This window comes from Myxocyprinus asiaticus, chromosome 27, assembly GCF_019703515.2.
Source record: "Myxocyprinus asiaticus isolate MX2 ecotype Aquarium Trade chromosome 27, UBuf_Myxa_2, whole genome shotgun sequence".
Lineage (NCBI taxonomy): Eukaryota > Metazoa > Chordata > Actinopteri > Cypriniformes > Catostomidae > Myxocyprinus > Myxocyprinus asiaticus.
In genome coordinates this window covers 4,896,971-4,918,225 of record NC_059370.1, presented here as the reverse complement: position 1 = coordinate 4,918,225, position 21,255 = coordinate 4,896,971, and the positions used below count along the sequence as shown (strand labels likewise).

Sequence of the window (21,255 nt, the reverse complement as noted above, 5' to 3'; positions counted from 1 at the left end):
GTTTAACGTTGCGGGAATAGGGATTTAATGACCTAATAATTGGGACATTTAGAAGGAGCATAAACAGTCATGATCATTTTGTCCTCGAGAGGCTATTGATTTAGTTCAAGGTAAAATCATGGTCTTGTCTCCACTGCTGTAAGGGTTTTGATTCCGTGAAGAGGTCTGATCGAAGATCGAAGGTTTGGTATATACAATTTTATGGAGATTGTGAAGCAGTTGGTACCATGTAATGGAGTATAAAAATTGTTAAAGAATCCTTCTCTGGAAGGATGTGTATGTTTAGACAGACATTTTAGAGGCACAAATGAACTCAATAAATTATAGCAATATATTAAATACAAATACTAAACAAACAAAAATTAGATATTTCATTAATTAATTTTTCAAAAATATAAAATTCCACTTAATACAACAAAACTCACATGTATCGTTTTATTAGACAATCTATCACAATTTGATCACTCCCTAACAAGCTTAAATGTGGTTGATTATATAATGCAAATGTTAAAATGTATCGTCTTACAAGTCATGCACTAAAGTAAAAGTGTTTTGATGTCTTAAGACAGTAAGTATTGTGTAAGGAACAGGGTGAAAGTCAGTGTTTATGAACTGATTATCTGCCCTTTTTTCCTCATATTTGCGTGAAAGAATAATGTCATTGTTGTTGTAGTGCCTCTAGTGGTCATTTCACTAGAAAAGTGAAAGATACAAACAACAAGCCACGTAAAAATTGTTCCGTAACAAATGCAGGTATAGTAACATGATTCTATGAGACCAGGTTGACTATTTCAGTTAGAATACTGCCTTAGCATTAGCATAGCCTGTCTTTGTTGATAGTAGATTGCAAGGCAGCTAACCTGGTTTTGGAAAATAGTTTTGGTCTCACAGGACGAATGAAAAGCAGATTGAATTTCTAATAGAAAGGGCATTCCCTTAGTCAGAGGCTGCCCTGGACCGCTCTGCTGCACATGTGAATAATCTCATGTATATGAGGTCACTTCTTTATAAACCTCCCCCAGCCTCATATTCACACAGCCTCTCAACCCTGCCCCCGGCCCACTCAGACCCAGCTGAGCCACTTTATATTCACTTTATAAGACACAACACAACAGCATCACCTCACGGAATAATGCCACCTGACTGTCATATATAACAGGAGCTGCAGTTTATAAAGGCTTTTTTTTTATGCTTTTCCAGCAGACTATTGATTCTGTTCAAAGACGCCACACAAAATCTGTTTGGAGATGAATAGTAATATAATGGAATCTTCAAAATTAGCAATCTGTATATTCTGTATATTTTATTCCTTTTTTAATTCTCATTGGGATGGCACCCAGACAAGAATGCAGCATTGTGTAATTGGGGCAGTTCTAGAGATGCGAGAGACAGTCGCTATTATTATTGCTTATACTTAGGCTTTGTTCACTCCTCAGCTGAATGTGGCCCAAATCTGATTTTTCTCACACAGATTGGTTCATCGGATGACCATGTGAACAGACACATTAAAGTGCATTAAATCTGACATTTCCAGATCTGATCTGGGACACAACTGGCCACGTTCACACCGTAGCTGAATGTGGCCCAAATGTGATTTTCTGCTCAAATCAGATTTATTTATTTTTGCAAAGTTGTTCACAGTAAATTTTAAATGTTGCCCAAATCAGATACTGGTCTGAACAGCCAACGCTTGTTAACTGACCCACATGGGTGTAACACTCCCTGAGCCAGCGTATAACAAACCCAGACATGTTCATTACTTTAATATGTATAATGAATTCTTTTTGACCCAAACAGGACACTTAATGACTATTTAATATCAGCAAGTGAGGCAAGACCTGATGTATGAAGAAATTTTAAATGAAGACATTTGCTGTCATATGGTGGAATTTATTTCCCATTGAAGCTCAAGAATGTAATATTATGAGTGAGACATCAAAAAATCGAAGGACAGCAGGACAAACGGCATTACATATACAGTATGTAAGGTTAGAGTCACTTGCTTGAATTCGAGTTTTAATACAGTTTGAGAAATATAGAAACTGCATGAGTGACATGACTAAAGAGCAGTGATACATAGGCTAAATCCACCTCTGCATGTTTCCATTTCTGTATTTTACTATCTGAAATTCAAACGAACCACTGAACCCAACTGTTGCGCCTATAATTGTCTTTTCTTGAAAGACATTGATATAACAAGATGTAACTTCAATTTAAAAGCTTTAAACCATATCAGGCATGTTACGCAGTAAATCAAGTGAGCAGGTGAGCGAGTTAGAGTGACGTAAATATCACATTAAATCTGATCTGGCTGTTCAGAATGAATCACATCGGAAATAAATCTGATACGTATCCGAATTATTTTAACCATACAAAAGGCTAGGTTCACACCACAGCTGAAAGTGGCCCAAATCTGATTTTTTTCACTCACATGTGACACAGATCTATTAACTGGATGACCATGTGAACAGCCAAAACTGCTTTGAATCTGACATTTTCAAATCCGATCTGCGTCACTTTCATACGTGAAAATAAATTGAAAACATATCTGATTTTTTTCGCAATGTGCCTTTAGTGTGAACAGCCAGGTCAGATTTAATGTGTTTTTACATCAATCTAACTCAACATTTGGCACTTGCGCTCTTGATTTCCGGCATATATAGGCGTGTTATGGTTTAAAACTTAAATTACAGGTCATATCTTTTCTAGTTAATGCATTCATTTCTTTTTAAGGAAAGAAAATAAAATTAAAGGCTCAACAGTTGGATTCAGAGATTCATTTGGACTACACATAGTAAAATATGTGCATGAAAAGATTTCTATATTTCTCAAATTGAACCAAAATGTGAATGTCAATAGAAATCTTAAAAGCTTAAAACCTCAGATCTTTTTTATGTCTTCACAGCAGACTATCGATTGTGATGAAAAAACACCACACAAAATCTCATCAGAGATGAATACCATTATAATGAAATCTCTTATTGTATCCTTGCTGGGATGGCGCCCAGACGAGTGTGTGGCATTGTATAATTAGGGGAATTCTAGAGATGAGGGGGCGGGGGGGGGGGGGGATTGTGTTTGTAAAACAGCCAAGTAAAAAAAAAAATTATAATAAATACAAATAAGAAAGACATCGAAGCATGGCGGCACATGCCATCCCCTCTTGCTTAGAGCCGAATACACCACCCTTACATTAGATATCTATTTATATAAGGATCAATGATGTAACACTGATTTGTTTTTTTATTTTTATTTATTTTTTTTTTTGTCTATTAAATCAAATAAATATGATTATTCAAAAATACATTACAAATGCAATTAACACAAAGCAATTACTTATACACCTCTTCTATGTTTACTGAATTCAAAGTCATTTTAATATAAAGTATATATATATATATATATATATATATATATATATATATATATATATATATATATATATATATATATATATCACACACACACACACACACACACACTGGTGGCCAGAATTTGGAATAGTGTACAGATTTTGCTCTTATGCAAAGAAATTGGTACTTTTATTCACCAAAGTGGCATTCATCTGATCACAATGTATAGTCAGGACATTAATAATGTGAAAAATTACTATTACAATTTGAAAAAAAAACTACTTCAAAGAGTTCTCATGAAAAAATCCTCCATGTGCAGCAATGACAGCTTTGCAGATCCTTGGCATTCTAGCTGTCAGTTTGTCCAGATACTCAGGTGACATTTCACCCCACACTTCCTGTAGCACTTGCCATAGATGTGGCTATCTTGTCAGGCACTTCTCACGCACCTTACAGTCTAGCTGATCCCACAAAAGCTCAATGGGGTTAAGATCCATAACACTCTTTTCCAATTATCTGTTGTCCAATATCTCTGTTTCTTTGCCCACTTGAACCTTTTCTTTTTGTTTTTCTGTTTCAAAAGTGGCTTTTTCATGGTAATTCTTCCCATAAGGCCTGCACCCCTGAGTCTTCTCTTTACTGTTATACATGAAACTGATGTTGAGCGGGTAGAATTCAATGAAGCTGTCAGCTGAGGACATGTGAGGCATCTATTTCTCAAACTAGAGACTCTGATGTACTTATCCTCTTGTTTAGTTGTACATCTGGCCTTCCACATCTCTTTCTGTCCTTGTTAGAGCCAGTTGTCCTTTGTCTTTGAAGACTGTAATGTATAAAAAAGAAGGAATAATAAAACATTTTGACCTAATATTGACCTTAAGACATGCCAGTCTATTGCATACTGTGGCAACTCAAAAACAAACACAAACACAATGTTAAGCTTGATTTAATGAACCAAATAGCTTTCAAAAGTGTTTGATATAATGGCAAGTGATTTTCTAGTACCAAATTAGCAATTTAGCATGATTACTCAAGGATTGAAAAATGTCATGTGGTGTTACCATCTGGAGACAGAAAACAAATAAAAATAATGATTAAGTCTCATTAAAAGCTTCAATTCTTTAACACAGAAATGTTGGCATAGGCAGTGCAGAAAAAAATATTTTATTATTATTTCTTAAAAAGAATAAGCATGGAAACAATTTTGCTTTAAAATGTTATTCAAATTTGGAAAAACTTGTGTCCACCAAATCAAAGTCATCTTGTGTAACCACAACACGATCACACTGGAGGTTGGCATGTTGTTTCTGATACTTCTAGTACCCAAGGATCGGCCACAATATGCCCACTCACTGTCAAGCGGCACCTCCTATCAGACATTTTTGCATCAGCTCCTCCATGTGCACCTTCCCCTGTGGCTTGACCGAATGTGTCTCATGTCAGCAGCATGAGAGACCCGGATGCAGATCCTGTGTTGAAACCAGGAAGTAACTGCATTCACATCATCGGTGATGAACACGATTCGGAGTTTGCATTTTACCCTCTAACATTAAATATTTACTCCACTGATGGTTAGGTTTAGGTTTGGGGTTTGGTTTCGGGGTACAGTTTATAAAACATGCATTCCTCTTCTCTGTATTACAGCCTGTACAGCTCAAAACATCTTGCTTTTGGTGCCCCTCCATGGACATTACACCCAGAAAAATCAGCTCATGTGTTACACTTACCACTTTGGCCACTGGGGGCAGTGTTTGGAATTTCGGTAAACAGACTGATTTTAGCTTAAGAAAAGTCAACTTACTGTTTCCGATTTCACTGTGAGATCAGTCTGGTATCTAGGGCTGCCCCCTGATAGTTGACCAAAGGTTAGTCGATGAGAAGAGTCTTGGTCGACCAAGTTTTGATTGGTCGGTTGGTCGCAGAAAAAAAAACACCAAAGGAGAACGACGAACACCGGTATTACTGCTGGTTGGAACTAGGTGGCACTATGGGGTCATTTTCGTTAAGCAGAGTTAGGGTTAAGCCTACACAATAAAGCAAGACACCTTGATTTCAGACTTTGAACTTTATTTTTTATTTATTTTAACTAAAAATTCAAATAAACCTGGAAAAAAATTAAGTGCAATTAAAATGTGTGTTGTTCAACTTTTTGAAAGATGGCTTTACAACGGTTGAACAGTGAAAGGCAACATGATCATCTCTCTGGCAAAGAACCTGCTTCATCCATGCATTCTCTACCGGTCGGTACCGGTACCACATGTTTGTGATTTTCCAGAGTTTGAGTCCACAAATATTTATATTTTGCATTTTTCCTAATTTAATTGTTTATTTTTCATTATAAATGATATTATCAGCATAACAGTTTGATTGAAAATGTTGTGCAAAACCTGAATTCCAGGGGTTGCCATGGCGAAGCAATATATTTATGGCAAAAATTGGAAACAGGAAGTGCCTTATATCTTCTGTGTGCATTGTGTAATTTTGATGAAGATTCAGCTGTATGGGGATGATCACATTGATGTGGCTATTATGGGTCACGGTCATAGCACCACCAACTGGCAGCAGAAAGTATGGTACTTTTAACAGACTTTGAAATAGCCCTCTTGTGTTTACATGAATTGCTTCAAAATTCTTAAGAATAATGTCAAAGACACTGCTAATGTAAAAATGTAAAGGAATATTTGATAACTTAAATACTGTTGCCAAGGCAGCACATTAATTGTTATTATTCCTTTCTTCCAAATAAAAATGTTGTCATTTAGAACATTTATTTGCAGAAAATGACAACTGGTCAAAATAACAAAAAATATGTTTTCAGACTTCAAATAATGCAAAGAATGCAAAATCTTGTCATGCTCTGTACCAGTCTTTCACATTGCTGCTGGGTGACTTTATGCCACTCCTGATGCAAAAATTCAAGCAGCTTTGCTTTGTTTGATGGCTTGTGTCCATCCATCTTCCGACTGATCACATTCCAGAGGTTTTAAATGGGGTTCAGGTCTGGAGATTGGGCTGGCCATGACAGGGTCTTGATCCATTGGTCCTCCATCCACACCTTGATGACCTGGCAGTGTGGCATGGACCATTGTCCTGCTGGAAAAAACAATCGTCAGAGTTGGGGAACATTGTCAGAGCAGAAGTAAGCAAGTTTTCTTCCAGGATAACCTTGTATGTGGCTTAATTCATACATCCTCCACAAAGTCGAAACTACCCGATTCCAGCCTTGCTGAAGCACCCCCAATCCTCCACCTGGTCATCTAATGGTTAGACAGAGGCCAGGAGAGGCCTTCAAGCCAGTGTCTCACACCCACTGTGAAATTTGGTGGAGGATCGGTGATGATCTGGGGAAGATGGATGGCCACAAGCCATCAAACAAAGCCGAGCTGCTTGAATGTTTGTGCCAGAAGTGGCATAAAGTCACCCAACAGCAATGTGAAAGACTGGTAAAGAGCATGCCAAGATGCATGAAAGCTGTGATTGAAAATCAGGGTTATTCCACCTAATATTGATTTCTAAACTCTTTCTAAGTTAAAACATTAGTATTGGGTTGTTTAAAAATGAATATAAACTTGTTTTCTTTGCATTATTCTGGTCTGAAAACACTACATCTTTATTGTTATTTTGACCAGTTGTCATTTTCTGCAAATAAATGCTCTTAATGAAAATATTTGTTATTTGGGAGAAATGTTTTTAGTACTTTGTAGAATAAAACAATTTTTAATTTTACTCAAACACATACCTGTAAATAGTAAATCCAGAGAAACTGATAATATTGCAATTTTTTCCAGGGCTGTATATTGTTCTCATCAAGCCGAACAACTTTCATACTTACAGTCATTAGATTTGATATCTTAAATAGTGTTGTCACTATCGTTGGCCATTAGGGCTGGACAAAAGTTCACGCATGGGTGTGTAGGGGGGGCTCTGTAGCACCCCCTTTAAAATGGGTATGTAAGACGGCCTCTGTAGCATCCCCATTTTCACTTACAGTCACCAAAATTGGTACATATATAGTTCTCATCAAGCCAGACAACTTTTATAATTATAGTTATTAGCTCTGCCCAACAGGAAGTTGCCCATTTTGGATTTCTTGAATATTGCAGTTTCTGAACTTTTAAATACTCCTCCTAGGGGATTTATGAGACTGTCACCACATTTAAACAGCATTATGCCAAACATTGAAGATGCTAAATTGTGAACTATTTTTTTTATATATGAAATGGTGTTGCCATGGTGAGGCATTGTGGTTTAAAAATGGGAAAAAGGAACTGTCTCATCTTCTGTGTACAATGTGTGATTTAGATCAAAATTGAGAAGTATGTTTAGTCTTGGGGGCTAGTCACATGGACCTGGCAGCTGGAAGTGTGGCTCTTACAACAGACTTTAAAATAGTTATCTTATATTTACACAAATTGCTTCAAAATTGTTTAGAATAATTTCAGATGCCAAATGCATGTGTCCACCTTGTACTGTTTTCCGAAAGCCTCCAGGTGGAAATGGGCCCATGGTGCTTGAGCCCATCATCACTATATATATATTTTATATTCCACTGTCTGACTAAATACACATCCTGTTTGCCTTTGTTTTGTTTTGGGAGCAGAGGAAATATCAGGAGCTCTTTGGAATGGCAGCAAGAGAAAACAATGAAATAAAGCTCTGAGAATGAATGAAAAAATCAAGAGAGGAACAGAAATATTTTATTATTTACTAAATAATAAATTATTAGCCAGCATAACTCTGGGTCAGTAACGGCAGCACATTTACCCACTGCCCGACACATGCTTTCATCTCAGATGGGCTCAGGATATAAAGAGGCTCTGTCCATGCTGAAATTAAAGAGAAAACGTGAAATTCAGAATCCATTTCCTCTCTCAGACAACATGGTTTTATAAAGATGCCCCTTTCAAGTTAGATGAGACCAGGCTATGACATCACAGTTGCACTCAGAACAACACTGGTCAATTTGATGAAATGCTCAAAAAAGGATGTTTCTTTATTTACTTTTTTATTCTTTTGTGTCCACAGATCGAGTCACCACAGTAAAGACAGACATCTACGTCACCAGTTTTGGCCCTGTTTCAGACACCGATATGGTGAGTGGAATTCATTTTTGTGCTATTATTCTTCACTTTGCGATCCTTTTTCATTTCTGCCAGACCTTTGAAAAATGGAATGAAGTCTGGTCCACTTTGTAGCTTATTCTAGCCAAGAACCAGCTGCTTAGACAGGAAAAGACCAAGTTTATCTCAATCGACAGTATTTGTGGCAAAATAATTTTGACTCGTCCCTCCTTTTCTTCAAAAAAAGCAAAAATTGAGGTTACAGAGAGGCACTTACAATGGAAGTGAATGGGGCCAATTTTTTGGAAGGTTTAAAGACAAAAATATTAAGCTTATGTTGTATCCGGTGTTTAAGGAGTAAGGAATGATGAAGGCAAGATTTGCAAGGCATGTGATAACCCCCTCCTTGCTGGCACACAAAGGTAAAAGTACAGCCTAAGCACAGAATGCTTTCACAGTTTTTCATATAAAAATAGCATATACCACATTTCCCCCTCTTAATAATGAATATTATCACCAATACCTCTTTTCTGTTATTGGAAGGTGAGGGGTAGAACTGCCACTTGTGGAAAACATTTTAGAAACAGCAAAGCATATTAATTTATAGACAATCAATATAAAGAGACATATCATTAACCTTTTCATGAGTAGGGTCTAAATTCCTCTCCAGTGCCTCATGGAGTGAGTTATTTTTGCACGTGACACTGCACAGCTGGTAGAGGGGGGCAGAGTGGAGTATTTCTTTTTTTTTTTGTATTTATTTTCATACAAAAATACTGTATCTAAAATAGTAAACGTGAACAAATGGGTTATGTCTGCTGTATTGCCTTTGTTTTATTTATTGTGTTTTTATTGCTGTAAAAAACAAATGATCAAATAATATCAGCAGTCCGGTTTGCCTATATGCACTGTTTGACTTCTCAGATATTGTGTGTGTGTCAAATGCTAATGTAAACAGACTTGGCTGCGTGCATGGATAATCGCGCTCGATCAGCATGTTTTCACTGTCAGTATATGAGTTTTAATCTGTTATCGTAGTGCTTTTATGATAGTTTGGCTGTCTCTTTCAGAAAACAAATGTATTACGTATATGCCTGAAAAGACTGTTTGAGTTGCTGTTTGTGTTCATGAAAACTGCAGCTACATATTATCAGCAGACGTGGCTGCGTGCATGGGAAGATCGCGTTTTAATGATGCTGTGCATATACAATCTGTGAACTGTTATCGTGGCACTTTGGTGACAATTTTGCTGTTTGTTACATAAAATAAAAATATTCTGTGCTTGAAAAGACTCTTTGAGCAGCTGTTTGTTTGACGAATGACAACCGCTACTAATGTAAACAAATGGCAGCACAGATTGGATGAAGATTGTGTTTGATGCATTGACTGTGCATATAAGAGCTGTAAACTTTTTATTGTGGTACTTTGGTGATGAGTTGGATATATATATATATATATATATATATATATATATATATATATATATATATATATATAAAATAATCTTATTCTGTGGTTTAAAAGACTGTATGAGTAATCGTTTGAGTGAATATAAATAACAGACGCTTGACCAGCATGCCCTGTGTCGGTGCGAAAGCCGATTTGAACCTGGGAGCTTGTAACATAACTGGCTGTTGCAGAAACACATATGTGTGACGCTACTCTGCAGGGCCCAGTTATTAACCATCACATATATGTGACGGTACGTATGAAAGGGTTAACGGTGGTACTAACAATTGTGCAAGTACTCTAAATAGTGATCCAAACATGCCTGTCAGCCAATTCTCAATTGTTGTGGCCCAATAACTTGCAGAAAAATTCTCAAATTACTCGAATCATCGCCTCCGGGCCCTTGGAGGAACGCTAGAACAGAAACCAGATGGTTTCTATGTAAGGGCCACCTTTGAAAGAAAAATGAACATAAACTTGAAATCCATTAGCTTGGTCTCCAGGTTAAAATGGCTGGGTGGCATTTACTGACCCAGGTTTCATAGAGGATCCATAGGATGCAAACCTACTTGCAAGGCTACCAGATGACCAGTGCATATTAGCTGTGGGCCGCTCAAAGGCTGTCCTGATTCTGGTAGTGAGGCACCTGTGGGAACTGACTAGATACTACATCTGGCCAAAAATACATTCACCTTCAGGTGATTATAGGGTGATGGGACATAGGTTGTTCACCCATATAATCCCCTGGACATATTCACCTAGGTTCAGAGGATTCCATTATTGTACCAGCCTGAGTGACATACCAAATTGAGTAAAAATGATGTGGTTTTGCTTGATATTTACTGTTGTGATGGCTAAGGGTGACATCTGGAGCACAAACTATAGTCAGAATAATTTAGGAAAATGTCAGGGTAACACTGCATGTGCCATTTCAATGAGTATTGCTCAAAAACACTCCACCCGGAACGAAGATGGATGCTGGGTGTGCCATGCCTTACATTCCAATTGGGCAATAATTCCATTAACCAATGCCACTGCTAACCAGACCAATATGCATAAGCCAGATGGAAGCAACATAATCTGTTTTCTTCCCATAACCATCCCTAATGTACTGGCAATAGGATCCTTAATGCGAACAAATGCCTCCAGGTTGCCACAGATAATACATTTGAACAAAATAGCCTTTGTGAATGTAGGCAATGAATGTGAAGTCCTTCCAGAGAAAAACATTGATTTAGAAACTCACCCAGTACCATGGGTAAAGGGTGACACATGTGTATGTAACAGTTACAATGGAAAAGACACGATTAAGGTTGGAACATCTGAATGCTTCTCTTACACTGATGTGCAGTGGTCTACAGGCGGTACTTTAAGCTGCTCTCATCAAGGCACAAATTATACGGAAATTATACAGACGTGCCCTTTAAATAAATTGTATACTGTAAATGGCCAGTACTGGATATGTGGAAGTACAGCTAGAACCACATTTCCAGATGATTGGAGCTGGCAGGGTTGTTGTTACCAAGGGATTGTAGCCCCCGGAGTATCCGTGCATGGACATCATAAGAGCAATGGGTTGCAGACAAACTCAATTTATACCACCATGATAAGAGATCTTTATCTGTCATTTTGGGTAGGATGACAAACAACTCCTATCCCTATCAAAGAACTGTAATTAAGGGAGATTTCCCTGATCGTGTAGGGACAGTAGGGATGGCTCAGGGAAGCCAGGGGTGCCCCCCCCCCTTTGTAGGAGATAAAAATGAGTGTGCTGCAGCTGCCGAGCATGTCTGTTGGTTAGAAAAATTAGAGGATGAAATCATTACTAAATAGTGGGAGATTACCGGTCACCCGAAATGATCTGCTTGCCAACGAAAGAAAGTAAAAGGTGTGGTCATCAGGGGGACCAGTTGACTCACCTAACAGCAAATTCTCTAAAAAACTGACTGTAAACAGTTAAACGTACAACTTGGAAACACCGTGGGGCAGTAGCAAGAGATGGCGATGAGGAAGAGGTCAAGACTGAAACTCATTACAACTATAAACCGCCAGATCCCAGTTCTCTGAGTTACTGGGTCAGGGAAGTTGGAGACCCATGAAAAGACCTACACAATGCTAGAGACCAACTCAACTTTCTTAAGTGGGTGTTTATGTTTTCGTGGCATGATGGCCGTGCAATTTTATCTCTCAATCTGAAGTCCACCGATCGACGTGCTTTGAACAGAGAGATCACCCACTCTACCACCAACTTAGAAAGATATACCGCGAAAGTGGAAGAAGGCGGGTGGGGCATAAAATGGGGCTTTTTGAAAGACTTAATGCGGAAAAAGGTGGACTGGTCTAAGGTGGCAAGCATTAAACAGAAACCAGGTGAAAGCGTGGTTGAATATACAGAGAGAGACTATGGGTGGCATACATCATCTGGATGCACTGTGGCAGTTGGATGGTACATCAGGCCCATTCATGGGACTGTGGCTGGATGGCCTGCTCTCCAAAGTGTGCAAGGTACTGATTGCATCTATAAATGCCCTAGTGAGCCTGTCGACAGTAACTGATAACATGCAGACAATGATAATGCGCGGCGAACAAGTAGCGCAAGTACATAACCTTAGAGTGTTGGGGGTCCAGTCAAGTGGTCAGAAGGGACCCAGGCATGAGCTAGCTAAGGATGAGTGTCAAAACTGTGGCAAAAAGGGGCATTGGGAAAAAGACTCCTGCAAAAAGAAATGTGATAAAGAGCAGAAGAACCCCTCTAATTGAGCCGAGAAAACTAATGAGCCTAGTCCAGTCGCACAGTTCAGCATATTGTCATCCGCCACCCAGAGAGCTCTCCTAGGTGCCATCGCAGGGCCTAAGGAGACAGAGAAAGAGAAGGTTTTCTAGATCAGCATCACCTCCGGGCCCTTGAAGGAATGCTAAAACAGAAACAGATGGCTTCTATGTAAGGGCCACCATTGAAAGAAAAAGGCAACCGATGGGAAGGATTGTACACCGTTCTGTTAATAACTCCAATGGTGGTAAAACTAATGGGGAAAGATAGGTGGACACATGCCTCACATTGTCGTCCAGCCCAAAGCATTGCAGGCCAAACGGAGTAAGGGAGCCTGAGGAAAGAACTCCCCCTTTTAGTGGGGGAGTGGCCGGCCAAGGGTGAAGACACCACAACTCCCCCTTGCTCGAATTTTTGTGTTACACACGTGTGTTATTTGAGCTGTAAATTTGTTTAAATCAACACTTTTACAGTTGTTTTGAGTTTACAGTGTTATGTTGCCATGGGAACAAAGTTGTAAAATTGGCTATAGCTTTACACAGAAAAGGTTAGTAAGTGATTTTATCACATGAAAATCATGTCAACACGCATATTGTTCATGTCTTGTGGCTATACTTTTAAATTAGTGTGTATTTTAACGTTTATGGATTGGCCCCATTTTGTTTTGATGAGATAAAATATGATTCATGGAAGCTGTGTTAAATACGAAGCACATTAGCTGTATGCTAACAACATGTGCTGCCTTAAGATATCCGACTTTCTTTGGGGGGGGGATCTTGATGGAAGTGAATTGGTATTGATCATAATTAAGTTTCAGTGTGAATGTTGACTGAAACATTAATTCGTACATTTAGTTTGTTTTGATGAAGAATAGCACCAAAGTTTATCTGAAAATACTAGTCATTTGAATGGTTTATGAGGCGACAGGCTTCTGCAACAAAATGTCATGGTTACTTGCATAACCTCCATTCCCTGATGGAGGGAACGAGACATTGTGTCGATGTAGTGACACTAGGGGTCACCCTTGGGAGCCAGAGACACCTCTGGTCTTTGATAAAAGGCCAATGAAAATTGGCGAGTGGTATTTGCATGCCACACTCCAGACATATGTGTATAAAAGGAGCTGGTATGCAACCACTCATTCAGGTTTTATGCTGAGGAGCTGAGACAAGGTCCTGGCCATTTCAGTGGGTAGTTTAGCATTGTGGCAGGAGGGACACAACAACTTGGGAACGGAGGTTACACAAGTAACCATGACGTTCCCTATCTGTCACTCACTCGACGTTGTGTCGATGTAGTGACACTAGGGGTCCCTATACAAAATGCCACAACTGGCTGAACTGTGATACGTGAACTGGCAGTTTGTGAAGGGCAGACAACTGTGTGCCTCGTAGCCAGTGCACCAGGCTGACACGTAACCTCCCCCAACATAGTTGTGAGTGTTGAATGGCCCTTTGGGGACAAGTTGACTACCCAAAAGATAGAGACAGGCTAGCCCCGTCGTGGCCTCTTTTCCCCTTCTTTTTTTTTCCACTCCCTAAAAAAAGGGGGATTATCTGACTGGGCCGACCATGTCTAGACGGGGGGTGTCCCTCCCAAGGGGAGGACACCGTGGAGACCACACCTCGCCCAGAGAGAGGGGGGATATTTAAGTGGGAATACGTCACATGGTCTTGCCAAGCTATATCGGAAGTCTGTCATGTGGGGAAGTCTCATGGTAGGTCCTACCCAGCAGGGAAGGAGTTACTACAAACATGGAGACTGTGGCAGAGGGGCCTCTGCCCAAGGAAGACGCAGTTTGCCAACAGGGAAACAAATCAGTGGAAGATATACATCGCATGGGGTTACCTACAGGGAACTGCCACATGCGGAGCACCTACCCCAGAAGCTTTTAGTTAGCATGTGTACTGGGCCGGCAGCGAGTCTCTCCTAAAACTCAACTGCCACAGGGCTCGGAGGAAGTCAACCAGGGAACATAGTTTGTGAACACTACTGGGAGTTAATAGCGCACGTCTTCAGCTCAGAGGAGGTGAAAGGCGCTATGTGCAAGCGATACACCTGGCCGGCTATCCCGGACTTATCTGCTTGTATTGCGCGCCACTACACGGGACAAAACCAGTTCCACCCGGAGGTTGTAGAACCTTGCAAAGGTGTTGGGTGTTACCCAGCCCACTGCTCTGCAAATGTCTGTTAGAGAGGCACCCCTGGCCAGGGCCCAGGAGGCCGCTACACCCCTGGTAGAATGGGCTCATAGCCCTACCGGGGACGGCATGTCCTGGGCGTGATATGCCATAGCTATGGCATCAATGAGCCAGTGGGCGATCCTCTGCTAGGAGACAGTGCTTCCTTTCCGCTGTGCACCAAAGCAGACAAAGAGCTGCTCAGAGACTCTAAAGCTTTGCGTGAAATCCAAATAGATGCGTAAAGCGCACATCGGACACAGCAATGACAGGGCTGGGTCTGCCTCCTCCTGGGGAAGCGCTTGCAGGTTCACCACCTGGTCCCTAAAAGGGGTCATGGGAACCTTGGGCACATAGCCCGGTCGGGGTCTCAAGATCACATGAGAGTAGCCCGGACTGAACTCCAGGCAAGTTTCGCTGACAGAGAACGCTTGCAGGTCTCCTAACCTCTTGATGGAAGTGAGCACAGTCAGGAGGGCAGTCTTCAAGGAGAATGCGTTAAGCTCAGCTGACTGCAAAGGCTCAAAGGGGGCTCTCTGTAGACCCTGAAGAACTACAGAGAGGTCCCATGAGGGAACGAGGCACGGTCTGGAGGGATTCAGCCTCCTGGCACCTCTCAGGAACCTGATGATCAGGTCATGCTTCCCTAAGGACTTACCATCCGCCGTGTCGTGGTGTGCCGCTATAGTGGTTATATACACCTTCAAGGTGGAAGGGGACAGCCGCCCTTCCCACTTGTCCTGCAGGAAGGAAAGCACCGATCTAACTGCACATCTCTGGGGGTCTTCCCGTCGGGAAAAACACCACTTAGTGAACAGATGCCACTTAAAGGCATACAGGCGCCTCACAGAGGGGGCCCTAGACTGAGTGATCGTGTCTACCACTGTGGTGGTAGACCGCTTTGATATTCTGCATCCCGTCCAGGGGCCAGACATGGAAATTCCAGAGGTCTGGTCGCGGGTGCCAGATGGTGCCCCGTCCCTGAGAAAGAAGGTCCTTCCTCAGGGTAATTCGCCAGGGGGGGCTGTTGCGAGGAGCGTGAGGTCCAAGAATCACATCTGGGTGGGCCAGTATGGTGCTACCAGGACGACCTGCTCCTCGTCCTCCCTGACCTTGCACAGGGTCTGTGCAAGTAGGCTTACTGGAGGAAACGCATATTTGCGCAGTCCAGGGGGCCAGCTCTGTGCCAGCGCATCTATACCGAGAGGTGCCTTGGTCAGGGCGTACCAGAGCGGGCAGTGGGAGGATTCCTGGGAGGCGAACAGGTCTACCTGTACCTATCCGAATCGACTCCATATCAGCTGGACCACCTGAGGGTGGAGTCTCCACTCTCCCCTGAGGGTAACCTGCCGTGACAGCGCGTCCGCTGCAGTGTTAAGGTCACCTGGGATGTGAGTGGCTCGCAGCGACTTGAGGTGCTGCTGACTCCAGAGGAGGAGATGGCGGGCGAGTTGTGACATACAACGGGAGCGCAGACCGCCTTGATGGTTGACATATGCTACTGTTGCCACGTTATCTGTCCAAGTTAACACGTGCTTGCTCTGGATCAATGGCTGGAACCTCCGCAGGGTGAGCAGAATTGCCAGCAACTCGAGGCAGTTGATGTGGCAACGCAGCCGCGAGCCTGTCCATAAGCCAGGGGCTGCGTGCCCATTGCAAACAGCTCCCCAGCCCGTTTTGGAGGCATCTGTCGTGACCACGACGTGCCTGGAGACCTGCTCTAGGGGAGCACCTGCCCATAGAAAAGTGAGGTCGGTCCAAGGGCTGAAGAGACGGTGACAGATCGGCGTGATGGCCACGCGATGTGTCCTGCAGCGCCATGCTCATCTCGGGACTCGAGTCTGAAGCCAGTGCTGAAGCGGTCTCATATGCATCAACCTGAGCGGAGTGGGCACTGCTGAGGATGCCATATGCCCCAGGAGCCTCTGAAAAAATTTCAGTGGAACCGCTGTTTTCTGTTTGAACACCTTCAAACAGGTCAGCACCGACTGTGCGTGCTCGTTCATGAGGCGCTCTGTCAACGAGACTGAGTCCAACTCCAAACTGAGAAAAGAGATGATCTGAACCGGGAGGAGCTTGCTCTTTTCCCAGTTGACCCAAAGCCCTAGTCGGCTGAGGTGCGAGAGCACCAGGTCCCTGTGCGCACACAACACATCCCGAGAGTGAGCTAGGATTAGCCATGCTAATGCGAATGCCCACTTCCCTTAACGGGGCAAGGGCTGCCTCTGCGACCTTCGTGAAGATGTGAGGGAACAAGGACAGACCGAAAGGGAGGATCTTGTACTGATACATCTGACCCTCGAATGCAAACCGCAGGAAGGGTGTGTGTTGAGGTAGAATCGAGACGTGGAAGTACGCGTGCTTCAGGTCTACCGCCGCGAACCAATCTTGATGCCGGACGCTCGCTAGAGTGTGTCTTTGTGTCAGCATCTAGGATGGGAGTCTGTGTAAAGCCCGGTTCAGTACTCGCAGGTCCAAGATTGGCCGCAACCCACCGCCTTTTTTCAGTACAATGAAGTAGGGGCTGTAAAACTACTTGTTTATCTCGACCGGAGGGACAATCTAAACAGACGTACCGGCGGGTGGGTCCTCGTGGCCGTGCTGAGTCTAAGGACATCGAAGTACTTACCTGGCTCCTTGTGACCACACCCGGAACAGCCTGGGATGAGGGGGTAGAGGCCTGTCCTCGTGACCCGTGGAGACTGTCACATCGGGGGATGATTTGTGCCACAGCTGGGCGCTAAGGGGCGGAGAGTCCGCTGCTGGAGTGCCAAACCTGCCAAATAGTGTGGTGGACGGTGGTCATGATGACGGCCATGCACACCGGATATGTGATCAGGGAACAAGGAAACTGCTCTTGCTGAACTCTTGGGTACTGCAGCCACTTGGGCATGTAGCACAATTAAATGCAAAGGTAACAAAATATTCTCCTCCCAGCCCTCGACTGGGGGATGGAGTGGTCTGCTTACCAGCTCCAAAGCAGCAGGTTTTGTCGTCCCTGGGTTGCCCGTCTCAGGGGCGCTTCAAAGCCTTTTGCATAGGTGAACCGCGAGCGCCTTTATCCACTGGGGGGATTGGCGAATAACCCTTGGCCGCCCCACCATTGAGGGTAGTGAGGGCGGGGAAGCTGAAAGATCAGGACCGGGCAGTAAAAAGTGCCTCCCACGACCTTGTCAGCTCTTCATGCACTTCCGGGAAGAAAGGAACGGGGGCGGGGCGTGGCTTTGAGCGGTGCCGTGAGCCCAGGAACCAATCATCGAGCCGTGAGGGTTCAGGGGAGAGCAGAGGGTTCGACTCTAGCCCGACACTCATGGCTGCCCGGGAAAGCATGTCGTCATCTCCGCGTCAGCCTTTGACTGGGCGACTGCACCCAAAGGGAGGAGGCCAGCTGAGGCTTCCACGTCTGACTGGACAAGCCCGCTCTCCGATGCTGCGCTTGAGAGCTCATCACCTTCGCGGGCTCCAAATAAGAGGTCGAACTTGCCATGAGACGAGCCGGCAGACTCATCCGGAAGCCCGATCGGGGCAGATGAGAATGCTGGGGAATGGGAGGTCCATATGGGGATACCCGGCGGAGGTCGTCCCATTGGGGTCCCCAAATCGCCCCCAGTGCTAGCTGCGCTGGCCTCATATCCGTGGGTAGAAGGACCGAGGCGGGGAGCCTCTGGGGTGGCTTGCTTTCTTAAGAAGGTAAGCCACGACCGCATCGTTGCCATGGACGTGTTCTCGCAATGAGTACATGACCCATCCACGAATGCTGTCTCCATGTGAGCAGTGCCCAGACACGAAAGACAGTGATCGTGACCATCAGAAGGCAAGAGATAACGAGTGCAAGGAATAACACACAAAGGAAAGGCATCTTTAAAAAGACGCATCTTTAAAAAGACGTTCCGTGTGTGCCGCTATTTTAGAGATATTTACTCTTTTAGAGAAATATACTCTGCCGAAGCACCCAGGGGCATTCTCTGCAGTGCACCAGTGCAGAGGGGGGAGAAGCTGCTGAAATGTGCCATCAGATCCAGCAGAGGTGAATGAACAGTTGTGGGAATTCAGCTTAGTGAGCATGACCGTTCGGCTCCGAAGAGAAAATCTGAATGAGTGGTTGCATACCAGCTCCTTTTATACCCGTATTTCCGGGGGAGTGGCATGCAAATACCACTCACCAGTTTTCATTGGCCTTTTATTAAAGACCAGAGGTGTCTCGGGCTCCCAAGAGTGACCTCTAGTGTCACTACATCGACACAACGTTGAGTGAGTGACAGATAGGGAACTAAATTTTCCATCATTCATTGTGGAATTATGAGAATGATGAAATACATAGGTAAAGCATCAGTAACAAAAATAATCTGCATTATTTGCACTTCATTTTGTTGTACTAGCACTAAAAAAGAAAGAAGGAAATATCAATGTGCCAATTTTATTCACCCAAATCACTTGAGCACTGAATTCCAAACTTGTAAGTAGGAACTTCCTAGCAGGATTTGAAAAGCAGCAATGCTTTAATGAAATACACATACAATTTATAATATATGCATGTTTAACAGCCCACCCCGGAGTTTCAATTGAACTCAAAAATGAAAACCATTAAATTAAATGAATCTTTGATTCAACTGCAAATCAAGCAAATCAGCAAAACAAATTAACAAACTCATAGAGCTGCTTTAGCCTGTCTTAGCATTTAGGTATTAGCTTGTTTGTGCTTTTCCTTTCAAAAATACATCATTGTAACTATTGAATTGGCTAAATATCATATTACTACAGTTATTGTTACTTGTAAAATCATCATGAATTAATATGTGATTTCCTTCAATCAGTGCAGGAAACATTAAGAATCTGGCTCTGTTCCAAAACCTAGTGAGCTACCTGGCTTTCTATAGAGTGCAGCTGTCTGGTTTTGGAACTAAAAATCCCATACATTTTCTTCATAGATGAGATGATTTCTAATCATAACTTGTAAACAAAAGAAAGACCTACCATGAGCTCCAAAGTTGTTAATCGATAGTTTATGCTTACAGCAGTCTGTGTTATTTCAACTTATTTAAAAAAAAAAAAAAAAAATTGTGTTTAAAACAGGAATTCCTGGTGAAGAACTACACTACCCATAATACTAAAGAGAAAGATCTACCAATTAGAAAGTCACGGCCAATAAAGCATGTCAAAAGAGCTCTGCGGCAACGGAACATAACTGAAAACCAAAACAAAGTGATTTTCAATTTTTCCGGAGTGAAAACTTTATTTTTAAATACTGGTAACTGGTTATAATCGGTTAAATTTTTTTCATTAAACTAAAGGCCAAAGGGTTTATCACAGTACATGTTTGGAACTACACCACTTCATGTTGCCTGAAAAAATGAAACATTGATCCTAAAGGAAACTGCTGCATCATATTTTTTCTTTTTTTTTTTCTTTTTGTTTTGCCTTAATGCATGTTGTTGATGAAGCATTGAATGAAGACCTTTTTGATACAAGGAAAACATTATTAGAGGTAAAAAGTACATTTCTCAGTTGTTTCCAAGTCTTCATTGAATTACTGTTAGATATGATGCATTAATACAGATTTGATGCTGCCAGGTTTTGTCAGGTTTACAGAAGCAAATCTGTAATTTAAATTATACTTAACTGTTAATTAACTGTACGTGTCACAGTCCTGTCACTCTGTCAGTCTGGGTTTTTGTCTGACGGGACCGTGGCGTTATCATCCCATGTCTGTCTTGTGCATGGTGTCTGGATCTAACCCTTCTGTCTGGTTCGGTTTCAGTTTTGGTGTCAGGATCCGGACACTCATGTTCCATGTCTTGTCCTGTATTGGAGTGAGTGCATTGCACTTGTCATCTTTGTGGCATGCACTCACGTCACTAATCTATGTCTGTCTCTCATGACCGTGGACGCACGTTGCGCTCGCTTTGTGCTGCACACCCGGGTCACGAGCTGTCTTCATGTTGTGCTAATGTTCGGTCACTTTGGTCTAAGGTGTCGGGTATGTAAGTGGCCGAACTCTCGCACATGTGTCCTGTCTTGTTTTTGTTGCCTGTTGCGTGTATTGCATGGCGTTTGCTTTGCGATGTATGCTCAGGTTTCGTTTTAGTGTGAGAATGCGTGGCATCACTTTGTTTGGCGTTGCTATGCATTCTCTCGACTTGTTTGTTGGTTGGCATGGGCGTATATTGCCTTATTGTCTTGGTGATGTTTGCTTATGCCATTTGGGTGTTTTGTAGTCTTGTGAGAGCATGTGGCTTTGTTTTGTTTCTGTATCGTGTGTCTCTCTGCCTCCTTGTTTGCCCATTATTAGTTTATTAGTCACACCTGCCCTGTCTTATTAACCTGTTGATTTCTCTCCCTATTTTAGTTTCCTCGTGTTTGCTGTCCAGTGCCAGTTTGTCTTGTTTCTAGTCTTGTGTGATCCAGTCGGTCTTGTGTGTTTCTAGTCGGTCTGTTTGTTGGTC

The 21,255-nt window shown here is 42.5% G+C and overlaps 1 protein-coding gene across 1 annotated transcript in view; it reads left to right on the top strand.

The window, feature by feature from the left end:
* LOC127418150 (gamma-aminobutyric acid receptor subunit alpha-2) overlaps positions 1 to 21,255 on the top strand; it is a 145,882-nt gene that overhangs the window by 12,249 nt on the left and 112,378 nt on the right. Inside the window, exon 4 of the mRNA XM_051658569.1 lies at positions 8,379 to 8,446. Coding sequence (XP_051514529.1) covers positions 8,379 to 8,446 — 68 coding nt within the window. The remainder of the gene's footprint in view (positions 1 to 8,378; positions 8,447 to 21,255) is intronic.